We start from the raw sequence: 24,670 nt of genomic DNA on the forward strand, positions 1-24,670 counted from the left end.
TCCTCCAATGAGATAAAAAAAAATATTTCACCATTTAATTGATTTATATAAACTTTAATATTAACATTCAGAACTTTTTCAATATAAATGTGTATGATAGCTTTTCTAGATTATCTTGGTAAGTTTATGGAGACTATGTAAAAATCTGCGAAAACGGATGCTGCAGTCAGTGCCTTCTAGGTCTTAATTACATTTTTTCGGTGATACACATAACGATAAGGTCTAGAGCAGTAAACTTTCAGTATGGTATTAGGCATAGTCGATTCTACCACTGCGCGAAAATCCAGTTTTAGACAAATGTTTCACAGGTTGAATCCTTTGTTTCCTGGTCTACAATTAATAATGTGGGTGTTTTTTTATGTATCTGAACCACCATGCAAACCATCGTTCTCTAGATTAGTTTTCTGTACATTTAAGTCGCTGAATGTAGTGAAAATAAAAAACCTCCACATAAATAAACTTGAGTGTCCCAAATACTTCGGGAATTTTTTTTACTATTGGAAGAAAAACCCCTATAGTGATCCTGAAACATATTGTGACGCGAACGTGTGCATGTCTATGACTATTACAACTGCGTTTGACACAGCTAACACATCACAGTTTCTTATATTTGAGTAATTACAGATGATATTACGGAGTAGTGTATGTTAATGGTAATGTATGTTAACTGGCTGTCAAAGTATGGTGGTTGGCTGTACCCGTGTATGGTTAGTACCAAAACTAATAACATTTAATAATATTAACGCAATCTCAAATTATTAATGTATATTATTGTTATTAACGTTCAAACACATAGATATGTGCAACACTTGAACTGAAAACTCATGATCTAAATAAGTTTGACTAGAAAGATTAGGTTCAGATTCTCCTAATGTTGTACCAGCTTTTAAATAACCTACCAAATACAGATAGCCAGAAATGAAAGAATTCGGGTCCAGTTTTGATACTGAATTCTCAAGGTTTGAAACTACCGGTACTAGCTGTAATTGTGGTAGATCATGTTCTTCGGCCTCACTGGACTTCCGGGTAGATCGGTGATTGGTCGCAGGAACTTGTAGAAAAGGATACTGCAATAGAGTTCTAATCCACTACGACTGCCGTAGGCTACGACTCAGTGACTGGATCGGCGACACCAAAATGGTCCTGAAAGACGTGGTACAAGGAAAGTTCTCACCACGAGATGGCAGGAATCAGATGTAGAAGTCGCGATGCTGGAAGCACTCGCGAAACGCCTCGTATGTCGTGTTAAGGCGTATACCCTGTATTCTGAGGTAGATGAACTCAGAATTCTCCTATCAGAATACTCTGTTAACAATGCAGTATCTAACTATCGTAGTGGACACAACCTTCTTGTTTCCTTTGCGGGCACCAGGTTTTTGGCGACACATCGCAAGGGAAACGTCTTCTCTCGAACATGGCGTCTTAGAATCCTCTCTATTCCTTCCTTTTCCACCTCAACTTCCCAGGATTGTTGTAGCAACCAGCGAGCTCGCAACTAGCAGAAAGAAATACTCAGCAGTTGTAGTAAAATCCAATTTACGGTAATTAAACCTGTGTTTAACTCATGTAAAGCTTGCAGAAAAAGGAATAGGCGTCCAAAGAATAATTAAATGAAGACAATAAATTATTAAACTGCTGCAATTTCCAAAGACTAAACATACTGGCTGGCCTTGGCTATACCTATTAGTGTGATTGCTGGTACAACTTATAATACAATAAATATTTAAATATAATAATTAATTTACAATAAACATGAGATAATGAAATCAACCTGTAAACGGGTGACTGTTTACAATATCCTGAATTTCGGGATCCTGCACAGCCCTAGTTTAAAAATTTCATTATTAAATACTCATATTTAACTAAAGTTCATTTTAAGTATTTGCACTTCTGACTTCTTATTGCTAGTTCTTAATCACTTAATCTTAAACTAGTCATAAGACAGAACAAAATAATGTCAAATCGTGTGAACGGTTGGTTAGGTTGGGTAAGCTTTATTAAAAATATTGTAAAATAGTTTATATTTATGTGAATGGTTGGTTAGGTTGGATTAGCAACATTAAAAGTATTATCACTGAAAATTTTTTCATGAAATAAATACAATGTTAAGAAGCATAATATGATGTCTCATTAAAACAAGCTCACACACAAAATCTCGGTAACTAAACATTTGTTTGTAAACACAAACAAGCATTTGTTGTCATCCTACATGTTCATTATTTGTTCTTTTATTAGATACATTAGTTAATATGAACAGAATTTAAAGGTCTACTACGTATTGAAAACATTTTACTACTGTATTAAATGTACTGTAATTAGTTAATGGAAGGGTAATTGAATGAAAGCTTCTATACATCAAAATAACCATAATATGCAATTATTAGATGAGTGCACAAAAACTTATATAGCCAATGTTTAGCATCACAAGAGCATCCTCTGGCACAGTGCTATTACTAAAGTCTTTACCCACTAAAATTTAGGTATATACTACATAAAATGATTTCTACTATGGCAATGAAAGAATATAATTAAATAACCAAAATGGTTATGGTCATTAGAGATAACCACAAATGCAATGGTGAATACCATATACTATACACCTCAAAATATCATCAGATCCACAAAGATTTACACTTCTGACAAGATGGCTACCACGCATCATGATTTCAATTCACACATGTGGGCGAACAGCCGAAAGCTAAAACTTCATTCCTGAAAATGCACCTGAAGAAGTATAATGCAAAAAAAAAGTTTGCTGAGAACACACGTTAGAAGTTACATTTCTTTTTTATAGAATGCACTCAATTATTTTTAAATTTACAGTTAAAAAATTAAAACAACTTGGTTAATACCTTTTGTGATAGAAAATATATTTTACAGCAAAATGGATACAGAGTAATTATATGTACACCTATAGCTTTATACAGTGTAATAAGACTTCTTTTATTTTAGAGGAGGAGTATTTTGAATACAAAATATAATGTTTTATCTTCAGAAATTCAAACTAATGGTGGATTGAGGAGGGAAAGAGTTTTTTTTTTTCCAAAATTTTATCAAGACGTACCGTAATTCTGCTAAAGTGGTGAGAAAGGGGGAGAGGTGGTGTTTGTAATTTTCATGTGGATACTGATTTTTGTCTTCTTTCTCTTATTTTTAACATCAGTTGTGCCAAATTTCACCAAGTATTACCAAAATTCTGCTTTAAGGGGTGGGAAAGGGGAATGAGGATGATTTTTTGAAATATTACCTTCTCTTATTTAGTAGGTAAAGTGTGCAAAATTTAATCAAGCTTTGAATAAAACTATAGGTATGTATAAAAAAACAAACAACAATTTAAACAAACATAAACTCTTCTTTAAATTGGGGTTTGTGTATATGTGTGCGGTCTGCTATCTAGATGACTTCGGCCTGTGGGGATAGCAGAAACACACATGCACTTTAGACTTAAACATGTTAAATTTCTGTCCATGATGTGCACACGCTTCGTTCTATTTCTCACCCTACATGCTTAAATAAGTAAGTACAACTTAAAAAACTTCTGCAACTACCTGAGTTTGACTCAATTTTTTTAAGAACTCAAGTAAAAAATATTTAAGTCTTGACTTGACGGTATAAATACTGCACTAGGCTAGACTCAACATAAATATTTGAAGATTTGTTCATTATATTATCATGCTTTGGACAGATTTTTGACAGGTTATTTCCTTTATTTCCTGGGCTAACACTGTTTCACTTCAGGATTTTCTGGCAGTTTTGTTATTTTCATATTTTTTCCACTTAAATCCACCATGTTCATAATTATATCTTTGTTCTTCAGGTAAGAAGATAATAAAATTTATATATCCCAAAATCCTTGTAATTCCCAATATATTTCTTTCAGTCCCTTTTCACTTCTTTAACAATAAGAATTTTCTCAGACAATGTTAAAATCTTCTAAGGCATTGTGCATGTACATGATTAGATACACACATTACTATGACATATAATACACTAAGAACACAAAGCTAAACTGATAAGGTACAGGGGAGAAAGCACATCACACTTTCTCAAAACATCAAACTATGACGACAGTCTAACTGTATGCATTTGAAAATATGTAGTTATATGTAGCTGGAGATAAGAGAAAACAAACAATAAGGAAATTATGATGACAAATACCTGAATATTTCCTGCTTGGTACCAGGTCATTGGCATGGTAGTTTAGACAAAGAGATGATGTGTTTTGTTACTTTTATGACCTAAGAAATAATTCCTTTGTTGCAAAAAAAGGCTCGTAGTTGTTGCCTTATTTACTGAAAAGACACACTACAGTACAGTCCCAACCATTAATACGAACTAATGGGGGCCTGTTCAGATAACGTTCTGATTATCAGAATATATGCAGTATTACAAGAATGTGTAGTAAAAGAGATGTCACTAAGCATTAAGTTATTAAGTAACACAGTCTATGACACTTTTAAAAGTGCAAAATAACTACAAAGTTGATATGTAATTGGGTGAAGAGAAAATATTTTTAAAATATGAAACAATTCTAGTCTTTGTTTTGTTTATTTTCATGCTAAACTTATTCGGATTAGTGGGAATCTCCTCTATGCTTCACTAACATTCTAAGCATTTTACCCTGATTTTTTTAAGTAAAATATGGATTACATATAATTTCTTTGGAGTAATTTAATTGAAAATTCTTGTACCTGGCAAAATTCTTTAAACTTTTCAAGGTTTAAAAAAATAGGAGTTTGATTAATATAGGTTCAACTATTGCAAGATTTAATTATATGTTACACAAATGAGTAGAGATGACAATGGAATCTAGACTAAAACTTTTCATAAAATAATATACTACCCATTCTTATTAAAGCAAAGTTTTGCTGTATGAATCTCAGAAAGCCTACACTACTCACATGTTACTTAACTTATGTGTTAAAAGAATTTACGAACAACATTCATAACAGGATTTTTCTCTACTGTCCCGATAAGCAGGCAACAGAAATGGAGTAAAGGGGGCGGAAGAGTGGCACAACAGATTTGCATTCCAGTGGACGTAGGTTCACATTTCGGGTCAGCCATTCAGATTTACATTTCTCATGGTCTTCCAAGCCCACTCCCGGCAAATGCTAGGACGGTTCCTTAGTATACATCAGTGATGTCAGATTGGAGGCCCGCAGGTATGATTCAGCCTGCATAAAGAATTTTTAACAAAGAAATATTATTAGGAATAATGTCGTATATCAGCTATTTTTTATGAGCACTATCTTGAAGGAAATTATTTTAGTTTTTTCATCACATTGAGGGCGTACCGGTGTTACGATTTGAACTAGTGGTGGAAATAGTGAGCGCCACCACGTGAGTGGGCACGTGGACCCGGTTAGAGGCTCTTACTCAGGGTGTTAAGTGGCCTGTGTGAGGCGAGATATTAGCCCTCCTGAACTTGAATTCAACACCTGGTCCTAACCGAGCCCGCTCTCAGCGTCGGGCACGCTTCTACCTAACTGCAGTCGGCTCTTAGAGCGTCCCACACGCCGCTGACTGGGTGAACGACCCACGTGGCCCCCTGAACACAGACACGTGACTCAATTAAGTTGTATATTTATTTCTACGTTACATGTCCTCACACAATCCTCCCTTTACACAGTTAAAACGCCCGAGGCACGAATCGGTTTAAGTTGAGGGAGCGGACCACACACGTGGCCGCCTCAAGCGTTTATGTAAAACAAAGGTGGTGAAAAAACTCCTGAGAGTATAAAAATTAATAATTACACAGCCCCACCAACCGAGAGAGGCCCCGAGGATAAAGAAAACGATTTGAATTATTTAGATTAACAGAACTACTTATCGGTGAGACAACGGTGATGTCTTCGGGGTGTCTGCAGAGACGTCCGCTCTCAGCCGGCTGTAGAAGATGAATGGGGCGAGACAAGGCTCGCGGCAGGAAACATGGCGCCCTTCGCGCCGAACACAATTACCGTTAACCTCTTAGCTACTGTGTGCCCTGAGTTATTATCTATACTAATATTATAAAGCTGAAGAGTTTGTTTGTTTGTTTGTTGAACGTGCTAATCTCAGGAACCACTGGTCCGATTTGAAAAATTCTTTCAGTGTTGGATAGTACATTTATTGAGGAAGGTATCCTTACTAAAAGTCCAATTTAGAATCAAATTCGTTGGAGGGGGTTAGATACAACATGCAGTACACGTGCGAAGTGTGTGTTGACAATGCCGCAGGCGCTAGAAGTTTATTTCCTATTGCCTATTAACATTGTTGCCATGCACTAGATGCCTTATCATTCTTAATTTTCCCATACAAGTAAAAAACACCCGTGTGATATTAATAACGAAGCAATCAGTACCCTCATAAGAGTTAAATTAGTATTTAAATACTTTTTATCACTTTAAATCGCAAACCTAAACTATTGTTTTTTTTCCTCTCTCTGTGTTTAATTTGTTTTTTTATTGCCCTTTTTTTCAAGTATATATATTTTACAGACTTGAAACTTCACAGCAATGTTCCTTATGTTACGCAGGATGACATTTTCCGAAAATTAGATCCCATGGGTGGTTAAAACCAGGCAACAATGGATATTTTGCCTGCATGAGAACAGGATTTTGCATTGTTCATGCCTTCTGCGTCTCCATGGCAACGGGCATCGCGCGGCAGTGGCGTACCCACAAGGAGGGGCATGTATAATGAGCGGCGCAAGAGTGATCTGCCTGTAGACTGCCGTAGCGAAGTACGGGTACATCAGTTGTACGTTGCGTGCACGAGTCGGGAAAACATCGGTGCTATTCATTTTCTCTCCGGTACATTATACAGCATTGTAATAAATTTTCACTGAATTTTTTTTTCATTTACCATTACTGTAAATGGGAGATGTGGCTTAATTTTTTTCCATTAGTATAGCCGTGCGAAGCCGGGTCGGGCAGCTAGAAGAAAATAACACGAACTCTTTATAAAATTAACATGCACACATCCACGACCAGACCGTCTGTAATAATTACTTAAGTGGGAAATTAGTTTGAATAAAGTTATATATTAGTTCCGTCGTCGCCCGCTAGGGAGCATCCTTGGCCGTGTTTGCACTTACTTTATTACAAAAAAAATTACATTAAAAAACAAAAGACACTCACTTGACTGACTCATCGTGGCACTGTTTATGGGTGAAAAGAAAGGTTAACAATATTATTAAATTACATTCAGGGGTGCGGCACACTGCAGCTAAGCGCCCTCTTGCCGGGCGACCAATACACACACACACACCACGCACTCGATAGCGGGAGGTTTGAACAGAGGGTGGTGTTTGGGCGGTGGCATATCGGGCTCAAAGGGGCCGCAGGCCTGGACGACGTCAACATGCTATATATTGCAGTCACTGGTTATTCTAAAGAATAAATTAAAAATACAGAAATTGTTGCAGGAAATGTAATATTGATTCATGTGTGCCTGGTCCTTGGACTAGTTTCACAAACGATAGCTGTCGCTCAAAAAGAGAAAAGTTGGGCATCACCGATACAGATCATGGGCATCATGGCATATTCCTTCCCCAACAACAACACCCCTGGTCCTTAGCATCATGAGATATCATCTCTAGTGCCTTCGCTGTTGACAAGAGAAGCCCAATATAAAAAATAAAAAAAAATACAGTGATTCTAAAATAATTTTCTTCAAATTTTTTCAATTGTTTTAATTTGATTTATTACATAAAAAAATATATGTTTTCAGTGAGTTATATTCCTGCTGACAAGCACAGAGATAAAAAATAAATCACCATCAATCACAGTGATAACTGAAGGATAACAAGTAAAGAAATGTGTGTGCTTTGTAGGTCATTTAAAAATGGTTGGCAGGAATTTTCTTGTATTTAAAACACAAAAATTTAACTAAGAAATTTATTTCTGATTTAGTTAAATCATTTCCTTTAAAACAAGAGCTAAGTAGGATAAGAATTTTGTTGGGAAAGAATATTGGACAGGAAAAAAATTCTGTGAAAAACATAACAGGTTCGGGAATGTTTGACGGTAACCAGTTACAAAATTTGGTACATTTTTACAAAGGACGAATTTTTTTTTTTACTTAGGCCAAAATATTGCCATAATGAAGGGATAGAGGAAGTTAGTTTTCATGAAATGCAAAATAGCATGAAATAAAGAGAAATCCATTCAATTTTACATTTGATGCAAAACAATAAGAGTCCTATTTGCAAAATAGTGATGAAACAACTTCGTATTTAAACATTTAACATTTGCTTATGTTAGTTAATTACAATGACCAAGTACCAAGTTTGGTGCTATAAGAACTACATTTACAGAGAATTTAAACTTGAATATGGCACTTTTGTTTACCTTTACATTTCTTTATTAATTTTTTTGATTTGCAGCATCTGTAGTCGTAGATTAATGTTAGAAGTAAGCTACTACAGTGTGTACATGGTGGTACACTAATCATGACTATAAAATATTGTTGCAACTACTGTATTAAAATTATGTCCATAGCTTAACAGTTCAATTTAATTAATTTTTTTCCAGATAATTTTACTATAAGAGGATAGTCAGTGCTTTCAACTGTGGGTACAATTTGTTCAATTATCATTGCACAATAAAGGTGAAGTAACTTTGTTTTATGTTTAAAATTTGGAATAAAATAGTGCTGAGAATGATTTTACACAACCATTAATATCTTTTGAGTATTAAAGGCTGAAAATAGTGCGTGTTTGATAGCTTGGGTTTATATGCAGTGTTTTCATTGAAAATATTTTGTAAAACAAAAAAAATGACACATGGACATGTAATGTCTACCCATAATGATACGGGAAAAAGTAATTTTCTGCTGACTTTAAGGGAAAGATAAATTCCTAATTTGCCACAAAACAATTTAGGATCTTGTCCAGCTCTACTTTACACAACTGAGAAAAACATTTTATGTTAAGGTACTATTTGTATGTTATATTATGTTAAAAAATGTGAAAATATTTTATATTTAATAAAATAATACTTTGTTAACCTAAAAATATGAGAGCACAAACAGTTAACTGATTTCACTGATGCTACACAACCTCCATGAGCTCTTGTGTTTTAGCTGTTCGGTATCTTGTGCCAGCACCAACAGGATTAGCAGAACAATAACTCACATTACTGAAACCACTGGCCAGTAAAAATGGTAAATATTGTATTGGAACACTTTAGCTGAAATGTACTATCAAGATTAGCATATTGTTTAGGCAGTGATTAGTTTAGTACACATACATATTAAGATACATTAAGTATAATATTTTTTTCAGGATAGTAGATGCGAGGCCATGAGGCAAGCCAGTTCACCTGCAAGTGGGGTGCAGTCCATTAGCGCTACACACCATATCCAATTAGCAACAGCACCTCGCTAGTCCCAGCCCCCTTTTCTCAGTGTTTTCTCATTGAACCGGACTACTCTCTGTGGCTCTGGAGGGTTCAGCACATTCCCACAGCCCGCCTGCATGAAGTGGTGTAACTAGTAATCCATTGTTCTGGGGGTGCCAGAACATTGCAGAAGGGGGCTGAGGGTTATAAAAACAGCAATGCCAGCCTCCGAGGTAGTTAAGTGAAGAGGGCCAGTGACCCCTTGGTGAGCAAGAACGGATGATGAGCGATGGGCATTGTGCACAGAGACTGAAACATCCTGGACTGTGTGGTGCGCAGTAAGAGAAGAACAGTCGGAAGAGCCACTGTCGAGTTGAGCTCCAGTGGGAAGAGTAAAATGTGTATTAAATGAAAGTGTGATTAATTTGTGGGCAGACATTTTAAGTATTGTAATTAAATTAATAGTGTAAATAGTAGTTAGTAAAAAAAACTGTATTTAATTAATCACTACGCATAGATAACAGAGACATAAAGGTTAACGTGTATAGTAACTGGCATTATAGAATAACATTGTTAAGTTCCTAAATTTTCCAGTTTTGCCTAAATCTAACTGTAGGTATTTCATGGTTTTGACACTATGTGGGTGCCTCAGTTGCTCAGTGTTGTAATCCGGGAACAGGAGCACAGCGGTGAGTGCTGGCGCTATTGTGCGGAAACAGTACATTCTAATGTCTGGTGTTGCACAGCTGTGTCCTGGTGCATCTGCCAACTGATGTTTTCAGGTCGCACCATGACAAAACCAGGGTGCACAGTTTCGAGTTGCTGGTGAAAATCGGCCCGGTGGGATTGAAACATTCTGGAAAGTTTGGCGGAAGGTTTTTAAGCAGGTGTCTGCTGTTGGTCAGGGTCCACTTGGGTGACATGACCGCTATGGTAACGAGTAGTTGATAGAGATTGAAAAGGCCGAGAGATCAAGTTAAAGTATCATTCAGGCTCATGCCGCAGGCATTGCTCCCATAACAAGTCTGTAGTTCAAGAGTTCAGAATTTAAGTCCTTACGGATGTAAGACTAAAAGTTTGTTACGGGTCACTCGAGCAGGCGAAGCCCATGATAGTGAGTTCGTGGTTTAAGAAACAAAAGCAGTCATTTTGTGCTGTCAGTCAACACATAGCACATAAGTTGGACGTCTAACACGGGAGATAGCACCTGTGATTTATCTCAAATTGCAAAGACTGATTTTAGTATTTTATTCAAAACACAAAAATTAATATTTATTATTTAGCATCAATTAATTTTTTATCTATAACTATCTTTCACTTAGCACAACTAATGTGTTCCTACAAATTTTGTGTTATTCAAAATCACGTCTTCTGAAGCATTGAACTCCATAAATACCAAGGCTAATGTAAGTAGTATTCTTTACATAATATAAATGCATAGAATATCACTGAACAATAAATATGTCACACCATTTATCTTTATAAGCCTACCGTAGAATACTTTGCATGTCAAATACAACACCATGTAATGATTGATAGGTGGTTATGTACTTATCACTAATCGGCTTGTTGGCTTGCCCGCCCGGGCGTGACCAACTCACGTCGTGTACCCTTCCACGAACTTTCATTTATTGGGAGTGAAATAATATTACTGTATGAATATTTAAATTTTATTTAATTTTTTTCAAAAATTACAGTGCTTATTCACGTATCACCACTTGGTTCACACCAATCCTTTCACTGTACTATTAATTTAAAAACCTTTCCCAAGTTAATTATTTGTTCAATTCTGTTTCGGTATCTGATGTTAAATACATTCCTGCTAGTACAGACAAAAACTTCAGACTTATATACACGTTTGATAGAGTTCTTATTTCGTATGATTGTGCTCACAGTTGAGTTACTTAAAACTAAAGTTTGACCCACATAAGTGTGGCCTTCATGACATTCTGCATGCCCGAAAACTTCTAGTTTTGTCTCAAATGAACACGATGCTCTCACTTGGAAGCCATGATTCTAATATGATTCCAAATGCAGGTGTTTGCACACATACAGTTACCGGCAGATGAATGGGCAGACGTTGCTTTGTGTTTTTATGTGTGAGTTCCCTGCCACTGGTTAGACTGAAGTTCATCACGGCCCGGTATGTGGCCGGGTGACAACGGTACGGCCCGGCGACATACGCGTGGACGTAAAAACATTTGGTCCTTTACACTCCATACCAGCAACTGAACTTGCAATAGTGCAATAGTTGAATGTTTGTACATTAGTTGTTAGCGTAGTCCCTAGTGATTATATACTGATGATTATGATACGGGACAGTTGATGAGTATGTAAGGCATCAGAGACACCTTAAGTGCTGTGCCACTGTGAATTTTATAGCAGATCTATAAATTTTACCAGAGTTTCCGTTTATGGATTTATAATTTTGAATGGAAATATTAATTTATTTAATTTTGACATTGCTTTTTCTTGAAGCCTTTTGGTCTGAAAATCAATCAGTTCACCATTGCTAGACGTAGCTAATGTTTATGTTTAATCTGTCCTGTCCCTAGCACAACTAAGTCCTGCAAACACAGCGTCACACACTTTTTTTTTTTTTTTGCCACTTTAGCTTTGTGTTTTGACTGCGTTAAATTTCCCTCAAGTCCCGCACCTATAATCTTGTCAGCAACTTAGCAGTCATGGTGATTCACTGTGTTCACACACAGTTTATTTTCTTGCCTTTGGCTGCACCTTCCCCCTTCCAGCCCTAAAACTACCAAAATGAAGCTGCGCATGCAATCCAGTGGCTGTCCTACAAGGGCTGGCATATCTTGCAGCATCACCATAACATGTTGTGCTCACGCCATCGTCAAACGGAAACTTCTACATCGTCCTTTATTGTGGACTAGTGGTGCAAACGTTATTACGTAATGTAGTCGCATAAAATGGAAATAGTAATTTACCTCACCACTCTTTTTATTGTATTATGCAGTGTAGTACTGGTTTACATTTTATTTTTCTTCCGGAATGGTGCTTTGCACCAAAATACAGAATTCTGTGTTGTTCATATTCACATAACATGTCATGGGTTTCACAGTACCTCCCAGACCCGTCCTTTTTCTTCTAACTTCTACCGGATCCCAATGAAGCGCAATCATGTCTTCTATGCTGTGTTCCGCTGCTTTCAAGTTCTATTCTACAGCTACAAAAAATATTAAATAATTTTCTTTAAACTCTCTATCAGAAGCACTAAAAATATTATTTACTGGATGAACTGTTTTCAGAAAATAATATGGATATATTCTCACATGACTATCCTTCAATGAATTATATAAGCTTTTGTGAAACGGCTCTCCTTTATCTAGAGTGTCTCATTTTGCATCTGCAAACTTTGTGACCATTAAATGTTAGTATAGTATCCACTTTTTTTTATTGATATTAACTTTTCAAACCTTGTTAATCTGAAGTAACCTGTTCAATATTTGTACACAAGTATTTCTAGGATTGTTAATGCTTAATGCATCTCTCCAGCTCTGAAAAGGGTAAAATATAATAACATTACATTGCAGAATTCCTGCCCCCTACTACTAGAAACACTTTGGCTAAGAATGTTTTATGTTAATGGTTTATAGAATATTTTATAATTATTTTTATTAATGTTTCTTTCATTATGCATAGGTATTGCAAGTATTTTGTTTGTGTTTTGACAGTGAATATTATTAATTTGGGTTATTTTGTGTATAGAGCATAATGTAATGTTTTATTATTGTTTGTTTACTTGATCATTGACAGTTAACAGGTGTATTAATTACTTTTTATCAAAATTTTAAGGCATATTCCGAGTAGAAAGACTGCATGGAACTTTTGAGAACATTCTAGAATGTTTTGAAAGAAAGGAAGACACGGGTGCGACATACTGTCACCAGCAAAATATTTTTCATGCCTCAAGTTAGTGCGTTGTTGGAAAAACCCAGCACGTGGATGTGTTACTGTGCAGCAATAAACAGTCTCGCCAGCCAATCTGTGCGAGTCTTGAGGTGGTGTGATGTGTCTCCAGACTTTGAGAGAAACATTCTGTATTGTGATTGGACAGTTGGCCCATGGGGTTGCCTCCTTTTGTTTTGTCTTTGTAAAGGGTGAGGTAGCTGCGTGGCAGAGTCAGTCGCAGTCAGTCGCAGGTAGTTGTTGTCTGTTGTCAGTTGTCGTCGTCGTGTTGTCGCGTGATCGTCGCGACGTGCAAACACGACAGCTCGCTCAAAATGAAATTAAAGATGTAACTCATAATTTTTTCAAGTGTTTTAATTGTAATTTGTTATTATTCTGGGTTGTGTTGCCGGGCCAACCTGGAATGTAACAACATATCCACAGAAGGTTTGCCCATGCATATGGGTTGCCTCTACAGTTTTGGGCATAAAAATCTAACTTTTTCACTATAAGGGTAGCCCTCGAATATGATTTGTCTTCAGTAAAGTTCCATAGATACAAGTGAAGTCTTTGTGACTCAGATAACTGGTAAGTAAAAAAACAGTACTGATATGACCCTCTGCACTGGTGTTGACCCTTGGTCCTTCTTTGTCTGCTTTCTGAACTGCTTTATTACTGTTGGAGGGGGTGAGGCAGCAGTCCTGCAGTGCTCCCCAATCCTATTCCTGCACCACCTAACATGAAGACAAAAGAAAAGAATACTATTTTTTATACCCATGTTTCCTTTCCCTTCTACTGTTCATTTTTTACACTTCCCTTTCCCTAAGGGAGAAAAGGCAGCAAGCCACTTTTCTAGTCAGTTCCTTTTATAAATAATAGCACCCACCCATGTGCGGGGTTGGATGTGTATGAAAGCTGCACTTCAAAACAAACAATGATGGCTGCAGTTTTGTGACAGCATGTAGCAGATGAAAGCATGGGAAATCTCACACAAAAACAATATTGTTGGGGCATAGCTACGTCATCAAACCTGTGGAGACAGACACACAAAGATTGGATTGTAAACAGTGAAAGTTCAGGGGCATTTACATTGATTAGGGAGGGAGAGAGAACAATCAACTCTGCTACATGGCAACACAAACTCACCATCCTAAAGCCGAATGCCAGTGCAGCAGTCAGCCACGTTACTCATAACTCGCCAGGGGCGTGCATCTGGCAGGTAAAACAAACAAAAAGGAGACTGGAGCGTGAAGCCACAGGCAGGGCATCCCCCTTGGGTGACAAGTGTGACCAATGTGACAGCAGAGGGGGTGGGAGACATGGAAAGGTCGACCAAACAGCTTTCTTTCATAGTGACAGGGTGGTTAAAAATATAGAGTGGCCAAGCGAAGCAGTGCGCTAGAGCGATGCTCTCTATTTTTTTTAACAGCTTCAGGAAAATAACAATATAACGATTAACCTAAATTAAGCCTGGATAAACTGAAAGTTGGATAGTCGAGAGTTTACAGTAAAGTGTGTCACAAGTACATAATAAAGGGAAACCACTAGACAGTAGGATCAAACTAAAGCTGTGTGTGTACTGCGTGGTGACGTTAACTTAAGATTCTGCTGAAGCTGTGTTTATAAAAATCAAAATAAATTATAGTAGAACCCTTCATATCAGACCTTTCCACAACAGACTCCTTCGGATATCCAACCTAGTCTCCGTGGTTGGCAAGCCTGTTCAGACATGAAAAAGTGACGCATATACATGTTTTCGTGTCGCAAACTGTCAGTTCAGCCGTGATTGTTGGTGCAGAATGTGCTCGTACTATAATCTTGTACTGTTATGTTTTTTAATGTCAATACTGTTTGTGTTTATTCATGACTACGCATAGCTTTATTGTGGAGTTACGTGTGTGACAAAGGCAACTTAAAAATGTAAACGTGTTTGTGTTTCTCTGCAACAAAAACTTGACGTGTTACAAAGATTGGACCAAGGTGAGTCTGTTATTAAGCTAGCTTCTGAGTTGGGTGTAGAGGTGACTACGGTAAAAGATTGGAAAAAGAACCGTAAAGATTTGGAAGCGTACTCAATGACAATTGAGACAGATCATGCGTTAAAAAGTAGAAATATGTTGACAAAACCAAAACTTGAACTTATGGTAATGGATGAAGCGTTATGGGTTTGGTTTTGTCAGGAAAGGCGCAAGGGAATGCCTTGTCAGGCCCCATCGTAAAGGAAAAAGCCATAAAATTATATGAAAAGTTGGGAGGTGATCTAGAAAAGTTTTGCGCTAGCGAAGGGTGGCTTCATAAATGGAAGTTGCGTCATGGAATACGACATGTTATAATTGCGGGGGAAAAACTCTCAGCTGATGACTATGCTGATGAAGAATTTGCACAAAAATTTGAGCAGTTGGTTACAGAACAGAATCTTGTACCTGAACAAGTCTACAATGTAGACGAAACTGGCCTAAATTACAAAATACTTTCAAAAACCACTTTTGCTGCTAAAAATGAACATGTGTTAGGAACACAGCTTGCTAAAGACAGACTCACAATTGCAACTTGTAGCAATGCCAACGGATGTCTCAAAATGTTGTTCATCATAGGAAAATCCAAAAAGCCAAGAGCATTTAAAAATCTAAACATGGCAACACTTACAGTTTACTACCGAAATCAATTATCTGCTTGGATGGATGCTGCATTGTTTAAGGAATGGTTTTTCGATGAATTTGTCCCTGCAGTAAAAAATACACTTAGGAAAAGTCTAAAAATTTACCTGCTCATGCTGTTTAGCTCTTAGATAACGCTCCCAGTCACCCCTCTGAATGTGAAATAAAGAAATGAAACATCAAGGCTATAATTTTACTGCCTCATGTGACACCTTTAATACAACCCATGGGTAGGGCCTGGAATTTTTCGCGATCGCGAATTTTGCGAAAATTTGCACGAATTTCGCGTGAAAACGCGAAAAGTAAGTACATTCGCGAAAACCACATTTATATATTACACTGTGAATATATCCCCGAAATGTACCATTACAGTAGAATCCCGCCGATGCGACCCCCCTCTGATGCGTCCATTCCGTTTATACGACCGTTTTTCGAGAAACAGTGAAAAATTTGAGCAGAGAAAGTCGAAAATTTGAGTAAAATTGGCTGAAAAACAAGTCTGTTACACTTTGTTGGGCGCTATGTGTTCACGTTTATCTTGGCCAGAGCTGTACTGTAAGCAGGCAGGCAGGCAGGCATACAAAAGACGGCTAAAAATAGATACCACCTCTCTAGACTGTCTACGCGCAGTGTCTAGCCGAGCTCGGAGCGTCCACTATCGCACGAAAAGCCGTCTCAGCTGTCATGTTATCTTACCCCCCCCCCCCCCCCCCCCCCGAACGAAAAGCTGCTGTGGTAGCTTCTGCGAGAGCGTAAGAAACTCGTCCGGCCAGGCTGGCGGTAGCGGCGGCTTGACGTCATACGTGACGTGACGCTTACCTCTCCCATCCCCTGCTAATTCTTCAAGGCTCATTCCTCCCAGAGCCACAAACCATGTAAAAACAACCCCCCCCCCCCCCTCTCCTTAATCAACTAACATTTCAACACATTCCCTCCCTTATTTCCACCTTCTGCGTGAGAAACTGTCAGCATCCCCCTCCCCTCCCACATAGCGTGCGGCAAAAGCCAAGTTGTATAGTCCATTCTCGGTAAAATAAATATTTTTATGGGCTTATACGACTGTCCTTCGCTGTTAATAAATACTTTATAAGTTATTATGATACAATTTGTTTATTAGTCTCACAGCAGTTTCTGCTGAAAAATCACTAACAGCTCGAATTTTATTGAATAGAACAATTTAGCAGGGCCGTATATATATTTATTTTACTGCATTTTCCATCTGCATTCCAACGTGTTTTTTTTTTTTTTTTTTTCGCTGTGAAGGGACGTGGAAAAGATAATTGCTTGAGCTGTCAAAATAAATATCGCTGACGGCAAGGGCGGGAGCGTATCCTGTCGGTCTGTCGCTGTGATTATCTACTCCAAAAACATGTCACAGCATTTCAGGATAGCATTGTTCTTATATCTTTCATTTATAGCCGAATGTTTTCTACCTGATCCACACAAGTTCCTTCGCCACGTTTTGAACGAAAATAACCACCAGCCGGCTAGCATAGCCGAACTCGCGTGACGCGAATTCACGTAGCGCGAGTATTTATCGGAACCCATTGTTCGAGGTATGCGAGTCCGAGGTGTAATATGAATTTAAAAAGTTGTCTTTTTTACACCATAGACTATTTGAATATGAAATCTATGCGAACAAAGGCAATTTTTTATGTATTTGGATATATTTGGGGGGAGGGGGGTAAAAATTGGCCAGAATTCTCTACTGCGACCATTCCGTTAATAAGTCCGTTTTTCCGGAAACCGTGAGAATAAGCAAATAATGATTTTGCAGGTAAGGAATTAGTCTGCGCAGTGAGACTGGGAGTGTGCGGGCATGCGTGACTATCATGCAGCCAGCATCTGTTGTTGACGTCACGAGCCGCGACAGCGTTTCCAATGTAGTTGCATTCCACTGCTGATATTTATTCGCGCGCCAAGATTAGTTGATTGTTTTCGTTACAGCCTGTATGTAGTATGTTGCAACATATTTCTGTCTAGAGTTTGAAAATGCTGAATAATACTTTGAGTGCTTGAGACCGGGCATATCAGTATCAGAAACATGGGTTTTATTGTACTGACAATAGCACAGTGATGTGCAAATTTTGCAACTGTAAAGTTTCATGGGAAAGAAAAGATTCCTTTGACAAACACCTAAAGTCGGCTAAGCATGTGGCATCGGCAGCCAAAAAAAAAAAAAAAAAAAAAAAAAAAGAAAATTTGTAGTTGCAAACATCTATAGCAACGTGTCTGTTTTGTGTAACTGTTTTGGATTTAATTGGTTGTTATTATGCATATTAGTCTATCCCTAGTATACATGGATTGTTTATTAAATATGTAAAATATTATATTCAATAACTGCACAATTTAGTCAACATTTAAAATACCGGTAAAATTTCCATTGCATAACGAAAATACCGACTTTAAACCACCGCTTTTCTAATTTGAAAGTACCGCTTTTCGAAAACTGAAAACACAGAAAATTTCCAGGCCATAGGGTCAGGGTGTCATTGAGTGGTTAAAGAGAAGATACAGAAGAAAATATGTCTGCTCTCTGTTGGACAAAACAGAAGATGGATGTAACCTTTTTGAGGCAATGAAAAGTTTAAACATCAAAGACGCTATCTACACCGTTGCTGTAGCTTGGGATTAAATCAAACAAAACACCCTTCAGAGGACTTGGAAATTTTTTTTGCCATTATTGAAACAAGAAGAACCTAGATTGATCATGAAACGACTTCGACAGAAACAGAAGTTGAGACAGACACAACAGAAACATTACAAAATCTACAAGTGTTTCAGCATGATGTCCAGATGACAGATGTAGAAGAGTGGCTAGTTGTGGCTGTTTTGGAAGTTACCAATGAAGATCTCAATGACGACCAAATCATTGCTGTTGTGCAGAACAAAGCCGATGAAGAAATCGACTCGGATGAAGACGAAACAGCCAGTGACAATGTAGTGAGTTATTCTGCTGCTAAGGATGCCTTTGAAATTGTGCTGAAATACATCGAGCAACATCCAGAAGCAACCCCAATGGATGTATTGTGGGCAAAAAAGTGGAGGGACACTTCCGCAAAACCAAGATTGACAAAACTGAAACAAAAATCCATACTGAATTCTTTAAATAAGGTATGCTTACATTGTATTCCTCTTCTCATTTATAATTTAACAACAGTAAATGTTTAAAATGTATACAGCAACATTTTTACAAATAAAGTTGTATCACTGTACATACTGTATAGCTGGGAAAGGTTTTTTTTTGCTCCTACGGACATCCGACCTTTTAGCCGTTCCGACCATGGCCCGGTACCATCATGGTCGGATATGAGAGGTTCTACTGTACACGAATCTCTCACTTAGCACGTCTTAAAATTGCACAGATTCATTTAGCATGATGTATATTTTATTGCCCCAGTCTTGAAAAGTACGACTGTAAATTTCAGTTAGCATGAAATTGCCAAAGGCAAAACAAAAAGTCGGGCATGACACCACTTCAACTTGAAAAACAACATGTGTACTGTGGCATACAGTAAAAAAAAAAACACCTTCTAAGAAAAGTCTGCCCATTCGTCTGCCAGTAACTGTGCAAGCACATTTAGTGGGAATCATATTGGAATAATGGCTTCCAAGTGAGAGCGTAATGCACAGTGTTCAAGTATTTTAGAAAAAAACTATAAGTATTACGGCATGCAAAATGTCATTACGGCCACAATTATGTTGGTCCACTTTAGTTTACAGCAAGTCAACTGTGTACACAATCGTACAAAATAAGGACTCTATTAAATGTTTATACAAGTCTGATGTTGTTGGTTGTACTAGCGGGAATATATTTGACCGGAACATAAATGAACAGATGAATCACATGGAAAGGTTGTTAAATGAATGGTGCAAGGAAAAATCAATCATGGACCTGATGGGATTGATGTGAACCAAGCGGTGATACGTGAATAAGCACTTTAATTTTTGAAACATTAAAATGTAAATACCTGAACAGTAATATCAGTTTGATTGCCAGTAAAGGATGATTGGGAAAGTTTGTGGAAAGGTACACGATGTGAGATGGTCACGCCTAGGCGTGTAACCCAACCAGCTGACTGACAATACAACAGAACCACCTATCTTCCATTACACGGTGTCCTATTTGTTATGCAAAGTATTCAATGGTAGGCTAATAAAGATAAATGGTGTGACACATTTATCACTGAGTGTTATTGTACACATTTATATTACGTTAAGAATATTTCCCAACACATTTGGGAACACATTAAGTAAATTAGCCTTGCTATTTATAGAGACTAATGCTTCAGGAAATGTGATTTTGAACAACACAAATATTTTTAGGAACGCATTAGTTGTGTGAAGTGAGGGATTGGTTATAGGATGATTTTGCAGTTTCATTAATGCTCATGCCATGGGCGTAAATCCCGAGGGGGACCAAGGGTGCACAGACCCCCCCCCTGGAATTAAGAAACCCAACCAGAGAGCCTGCTTGCACTTGCAAAAGCATGACTGTGAAACGGGTTTGATGTCAATACGATGTTATATTCAACTATTTCGGTATATTTTAAACTTTTTTGCTTATTGCAGGCATTCAGGCCAAAATATCGGGAGAAGACAACAGACAAGCACAGGATCCAGAGATGTCTTATGTCGATTAACTACCCTGGACATTACTGTGGGCCTCCCTTGCGAATCCTACAGATTTGTGCCCCTGGCTCATTCTATATTCACGTGAAGGTCACACCCTAATTTTTAAAAGAAAATTTAGAATAAAATGTGAAATGATTATGCTAAAAAAATGCAGCTTTTGTAAGAAAACACTAACAGTACTACACATATTTTGTGTTCTTTTTAACTATTAATTTTATAGATAAGAAAATCACATTACTTTGCACCAAGTTTTACAAAAAAAAATTCCCCCCTCCCCACACACACACAGACAGAGAGCGAGAGAGAAATACAATCAAACAAAGGTACAAAAAAAATACAACATTGAAAAATTAATGTACTTGCTCTTTAAGACACACCTGCATATCTACAACATGCAAGTAAAGATAAACTATTAAAAATCATTCAAGATTACAATTATTTTGGGCTGATATGTCTTATAAAAACAAAAACTCTGTTTAGTAAATATGTTTCTCCTAGCAACTTTTTCACTATGCAGCTAATACAAATTCATAAAACATTTGAGATATTCATAAAAACATAAATTTGTAGTTTTAGTATATTTAAGAAAAGTATGAAACTGTCAATGCAGTGGAAGCAGAAAGTAAAAATATTTTTTACAAAATAATTAAAAAAAACATCATAATTACATAAGAGTACAGTTTGCATGAATTATTAAGTGAATGTAGAAATGAACCCCCTCCCACCAACACCTTATTTTATCAAAAACTAACATGCTATTAATTCTAAAACCCATTTATTTTTTAGTCTTTACTTTCTATGACTTCAATCTAAGCAACCTATTTATTTTAAGTAGTAGTAGATTAATTTTCAGTTCTTAGTTCACTTCAATAATTCATTAACTCCTCAACACTGCCTAGCAGATTGTAGACACATATTTCATTGGTTGACTATGCATATATCTATTTCACAGCTTCAGCCTCAACATGAGAGGCAGTCATATTTTAAATTGAGACTACCTGAACTAATCAGTAGCCTAAGTAACACCACGGACTACTTGTGGTTATTACCGTATAAAACTGAATTGAGGCCGACCCCTACTTTTGGATGTCCCCTCTACCAAAATTAATAAATTTGTTTTCCTTGTACATCAGAATCACTTTCACCAACAAATTTTTTTACATCCTTCGCCATTGCATATTATTCTAGTAGAATCTGTTATGGTATACTGCTGCAAAGTTGTTGATCTGTTTGACATAGTCTACAAATTTAAGGCTATAATTACTAATAGAGGTGTATCTTGTTTTGAACCTCAGATTCAGATATGACACTTTTGTGACACAATCACAAATAAATTCCACGAACAACTAAAATGCAAAATTCAGTTTCGCACAACATGACTAACACATGATTGAGGTTGATGTTAGTAGGAAAATATTTTGCAGTGTAAAAAAGCACACCAAAATGAGAAATAAAAATTCATAGGGTGGGGTCCTTTAGATCACATGGAGAAACACTTGTAAGTACTTGTTTTTTTTTCAGACTTGCAGCAATGTAACACATCCTACATCAATTTTCTTTGTAGGTTTATCCTTAAACAAATTTTTTTCCTGTTTGTTTACTGAGAAAAAAAAATATCCTCATACATAAAATGATAAAATGATTTACTGCAATATGTCAAGACACATGGTAACCAGGGTATGAAAAAATCCTGATTTTTTTAAAAAAATCAAAAAGTCAGACTTTTTGGATTAAAATAGGGGTTTTTTTGATTAAAAACTGGTTTTTTTGATTAAAATATGATTTTTTGATTAAAATATAAAAAATTGTAATCTGTGTAATATACAGTACATTTTCATGACTGTTTTCATGACTTGACTTTGCTCTACGGTACAATTAATAACAGATTAATTCATTTTGGAAAATTTTTAGTATAGTAACATAGTTAACATTAGTAAAAAAAAAAGATGTCTTATAGAAAATAACTACATCATTGAAAATATATCATATTTAAATGTAACTTTGTCACTTCTGTCATCCCTTATAGTTTTATAGTCCAATTGTTCTAAATAAAGTAATTTAAACCAAAACCACAATTTCCTTTTTTTATTCTCCTCAGAATTGCACACATACGAGAGTATTCAAAGTAAAACTTCTACATAAAAAATTACTTATTTAAAATTTTAAACAAAAATACAAGTTTGGCAGTTTTTACTGTACCCAGTCGATTTCTTAATGTTGACTGAGCCAAACCAGACATACCAAAGAACTGAAAATTTCCTTTCTACAGTTCTAAAAATAGCATTTGATATTGTTGGAAGACAAACCTGTTGCCAAGGAGATATGACACACACAACACAAACACATGAGGTGGAGGAGAGAAGAGAGAAAATGAGGTGGCATTTAAAGGTACATTCCACCCACCTATATTTAACAAGTGTTTCAAAATAACTATAAATACACTGTAGAAGAAATTAATTACTATTCAATTTTTATTATATCTTTAATGCAGTCAATTTTTATGTAAGTAGGCATGATTACTTGGTTTAAACAATACAGTATAGGAAATATTAACGTTCATATTATCATATTATAAATTGATTTTATTCACAGATTTAAAAAAAAAACCCATGATTTAAATCATGATTTAAATCACGATTTAAATCATGCTGATTAAAATCAACATACCCTGATGGTAACACAACCAAATAAATTATTATTTAAACACTGTTCTAAGTGTTAACATTATTATTACATAAGTGTACAAAAATTAAAATAAAAACTCACAGAAATAGAAGCTTGTCATACCTATAGCTATATTATTATAATTAAACATAGAGAGCTATTAGTTTGCAGTCTGCCTCGAAGATAAATCAAGGAATGAAAATATTTTACCCCTCCAGCTGATTATCAACGACAACTAAGTACAGGACTAAACATTGAAACTCACCCCATCCCTTGTCGTGGAGGCTGACTCGAGTTGTTCACCCCTTGGGCTGCCCCGGCCAAGTCACGAGTCTGCACAACACGCGACACGCTACGTGAACTACCACGTACCGCCTGCATGTATCAGTATAGGAACACCTCAAACACTTGTCTCACATTTTGCTTCCATCACAATACTACCACATTTCAAACAACCATTTTAAAATCAAAATTTGTACATTTAAATAAACGTGATTTATTTTGTTAAAAGGTGTGTCAATAGTACAAAAGCCATGGACACATCAGCAGTTGTCAATTAACTGATTTTATTAAGGAAATATTATTTGATACCTATGTTCCAAATAAGTAAAATAATACTCAAATTTGCATAGAATGAGTGCATGGCACAAAAAGTTATTGCCATAAATAAAAAGTAAGCTGGCACGAATATAAGTTTTTTAATTTGAATCAAATACAAACATTGAATTCTAAAGAAAAACCAGAAACTGAATTCCAATAAAAAAATTTCACATGCCATAGCAAATACACAGACCATTGGTGCTACTTTTTAGAACTATGAATTATAGGCAAGTTACATGACACAGACACAGTTTTAAAACTTTCGAAATCAAACTGAATTTTTTTTTCAAACGTTGCTCTCAAAAGCGTTAAAAAGATTGGTGCGAAAGTATTTATCTCACTTATATAATTTGTAACTAAAAAAAAAAATTATACACATACAGTACAATGTAACAATTATGTAATATTTTTGCAAAGTAGCAGCTACCAACTGCAAAACGTGTTTTCAGTATTGACAGTGCCAAAATAATTTTGTAGTTTTATCAAAGTAACTTATTAGTGACTTTTAAGAAATTAGACAAATCATACTTAAGTGAAAGGTTAGTTAGGTTAAGTCAGCTACAATAATTATTGCAAAATGTTTTTTTTTTTTAAATAATTAAATTTAAAAAATATATATTTTTTATGCAGCTAATGTAAGCTAAGTTTTTATTTGCTTTATTTCCTTGAACCAGCTATCATACTTTTGTTACAAACGTTAGCAAGGTCACGTCACGCGCAGGTACAGAGCTAGCTGGGCTGCATCACATGCCGCCGTAACATGAGATGTGCCGTGCACACCTGGGCTCGGAATGACGTGAATGGCCCCGGCCGCTCTCATGAATTCTGGAATTGTGCCAGGGCCTATATATATGCCTGAGGACGTCAGGGCAGGGAGTC

General features: G+C 36.4%; 1 protein-coding gene across 8 annotated transcripts in view; it reads right to left on the bottom strand.

The window, feature by feature from the left end:
* LOC134527514 (trithorax group protein osa-like) overlaps positions 1-24,670 on the bottom strand; it is a 251,358-nt gene that overhangs the window by 20,108 nt on the left and 206,580 nt on the right. For 5 of the 8 annotated variants that reach the window (XR_010074208.1, XM_063360249.1, XM_063360244.1 and 2 more), the window contains one exon: positions 23,457-23,566. Coding sequence is in view for 6 of the 8 variants with exons in the window: in XM_063360249.1 (XP_063216319.1) it covers positions 23,457-23,566 (110 nt within the window). In the remaining 2 variants the exon portion in view is untranslated. The remainder of the gene's footprint in view (positions 1-23,456; positions 23,567-24,670) is intronic. The other 3 variants (XR_010074209.1, XM_063360248.1, XM_063360246.1) reach the window with 1 other exon arrangement.

This window comes from Bacillus rossius, chromosome 1 (genome assembly GCF_032445375.1).
Source record: "Bacillus rossius redtenbacheri isolate Brsri chromosome 1, Brsri_v3, whole genome shotgun sequence".
NCBI classification, from domain to species: Eukaryota; Metazoa; Arthropoda; class Insecta; order Phasmatodea; family Bacillidae; genus Bacillus; species Bacillus rossius.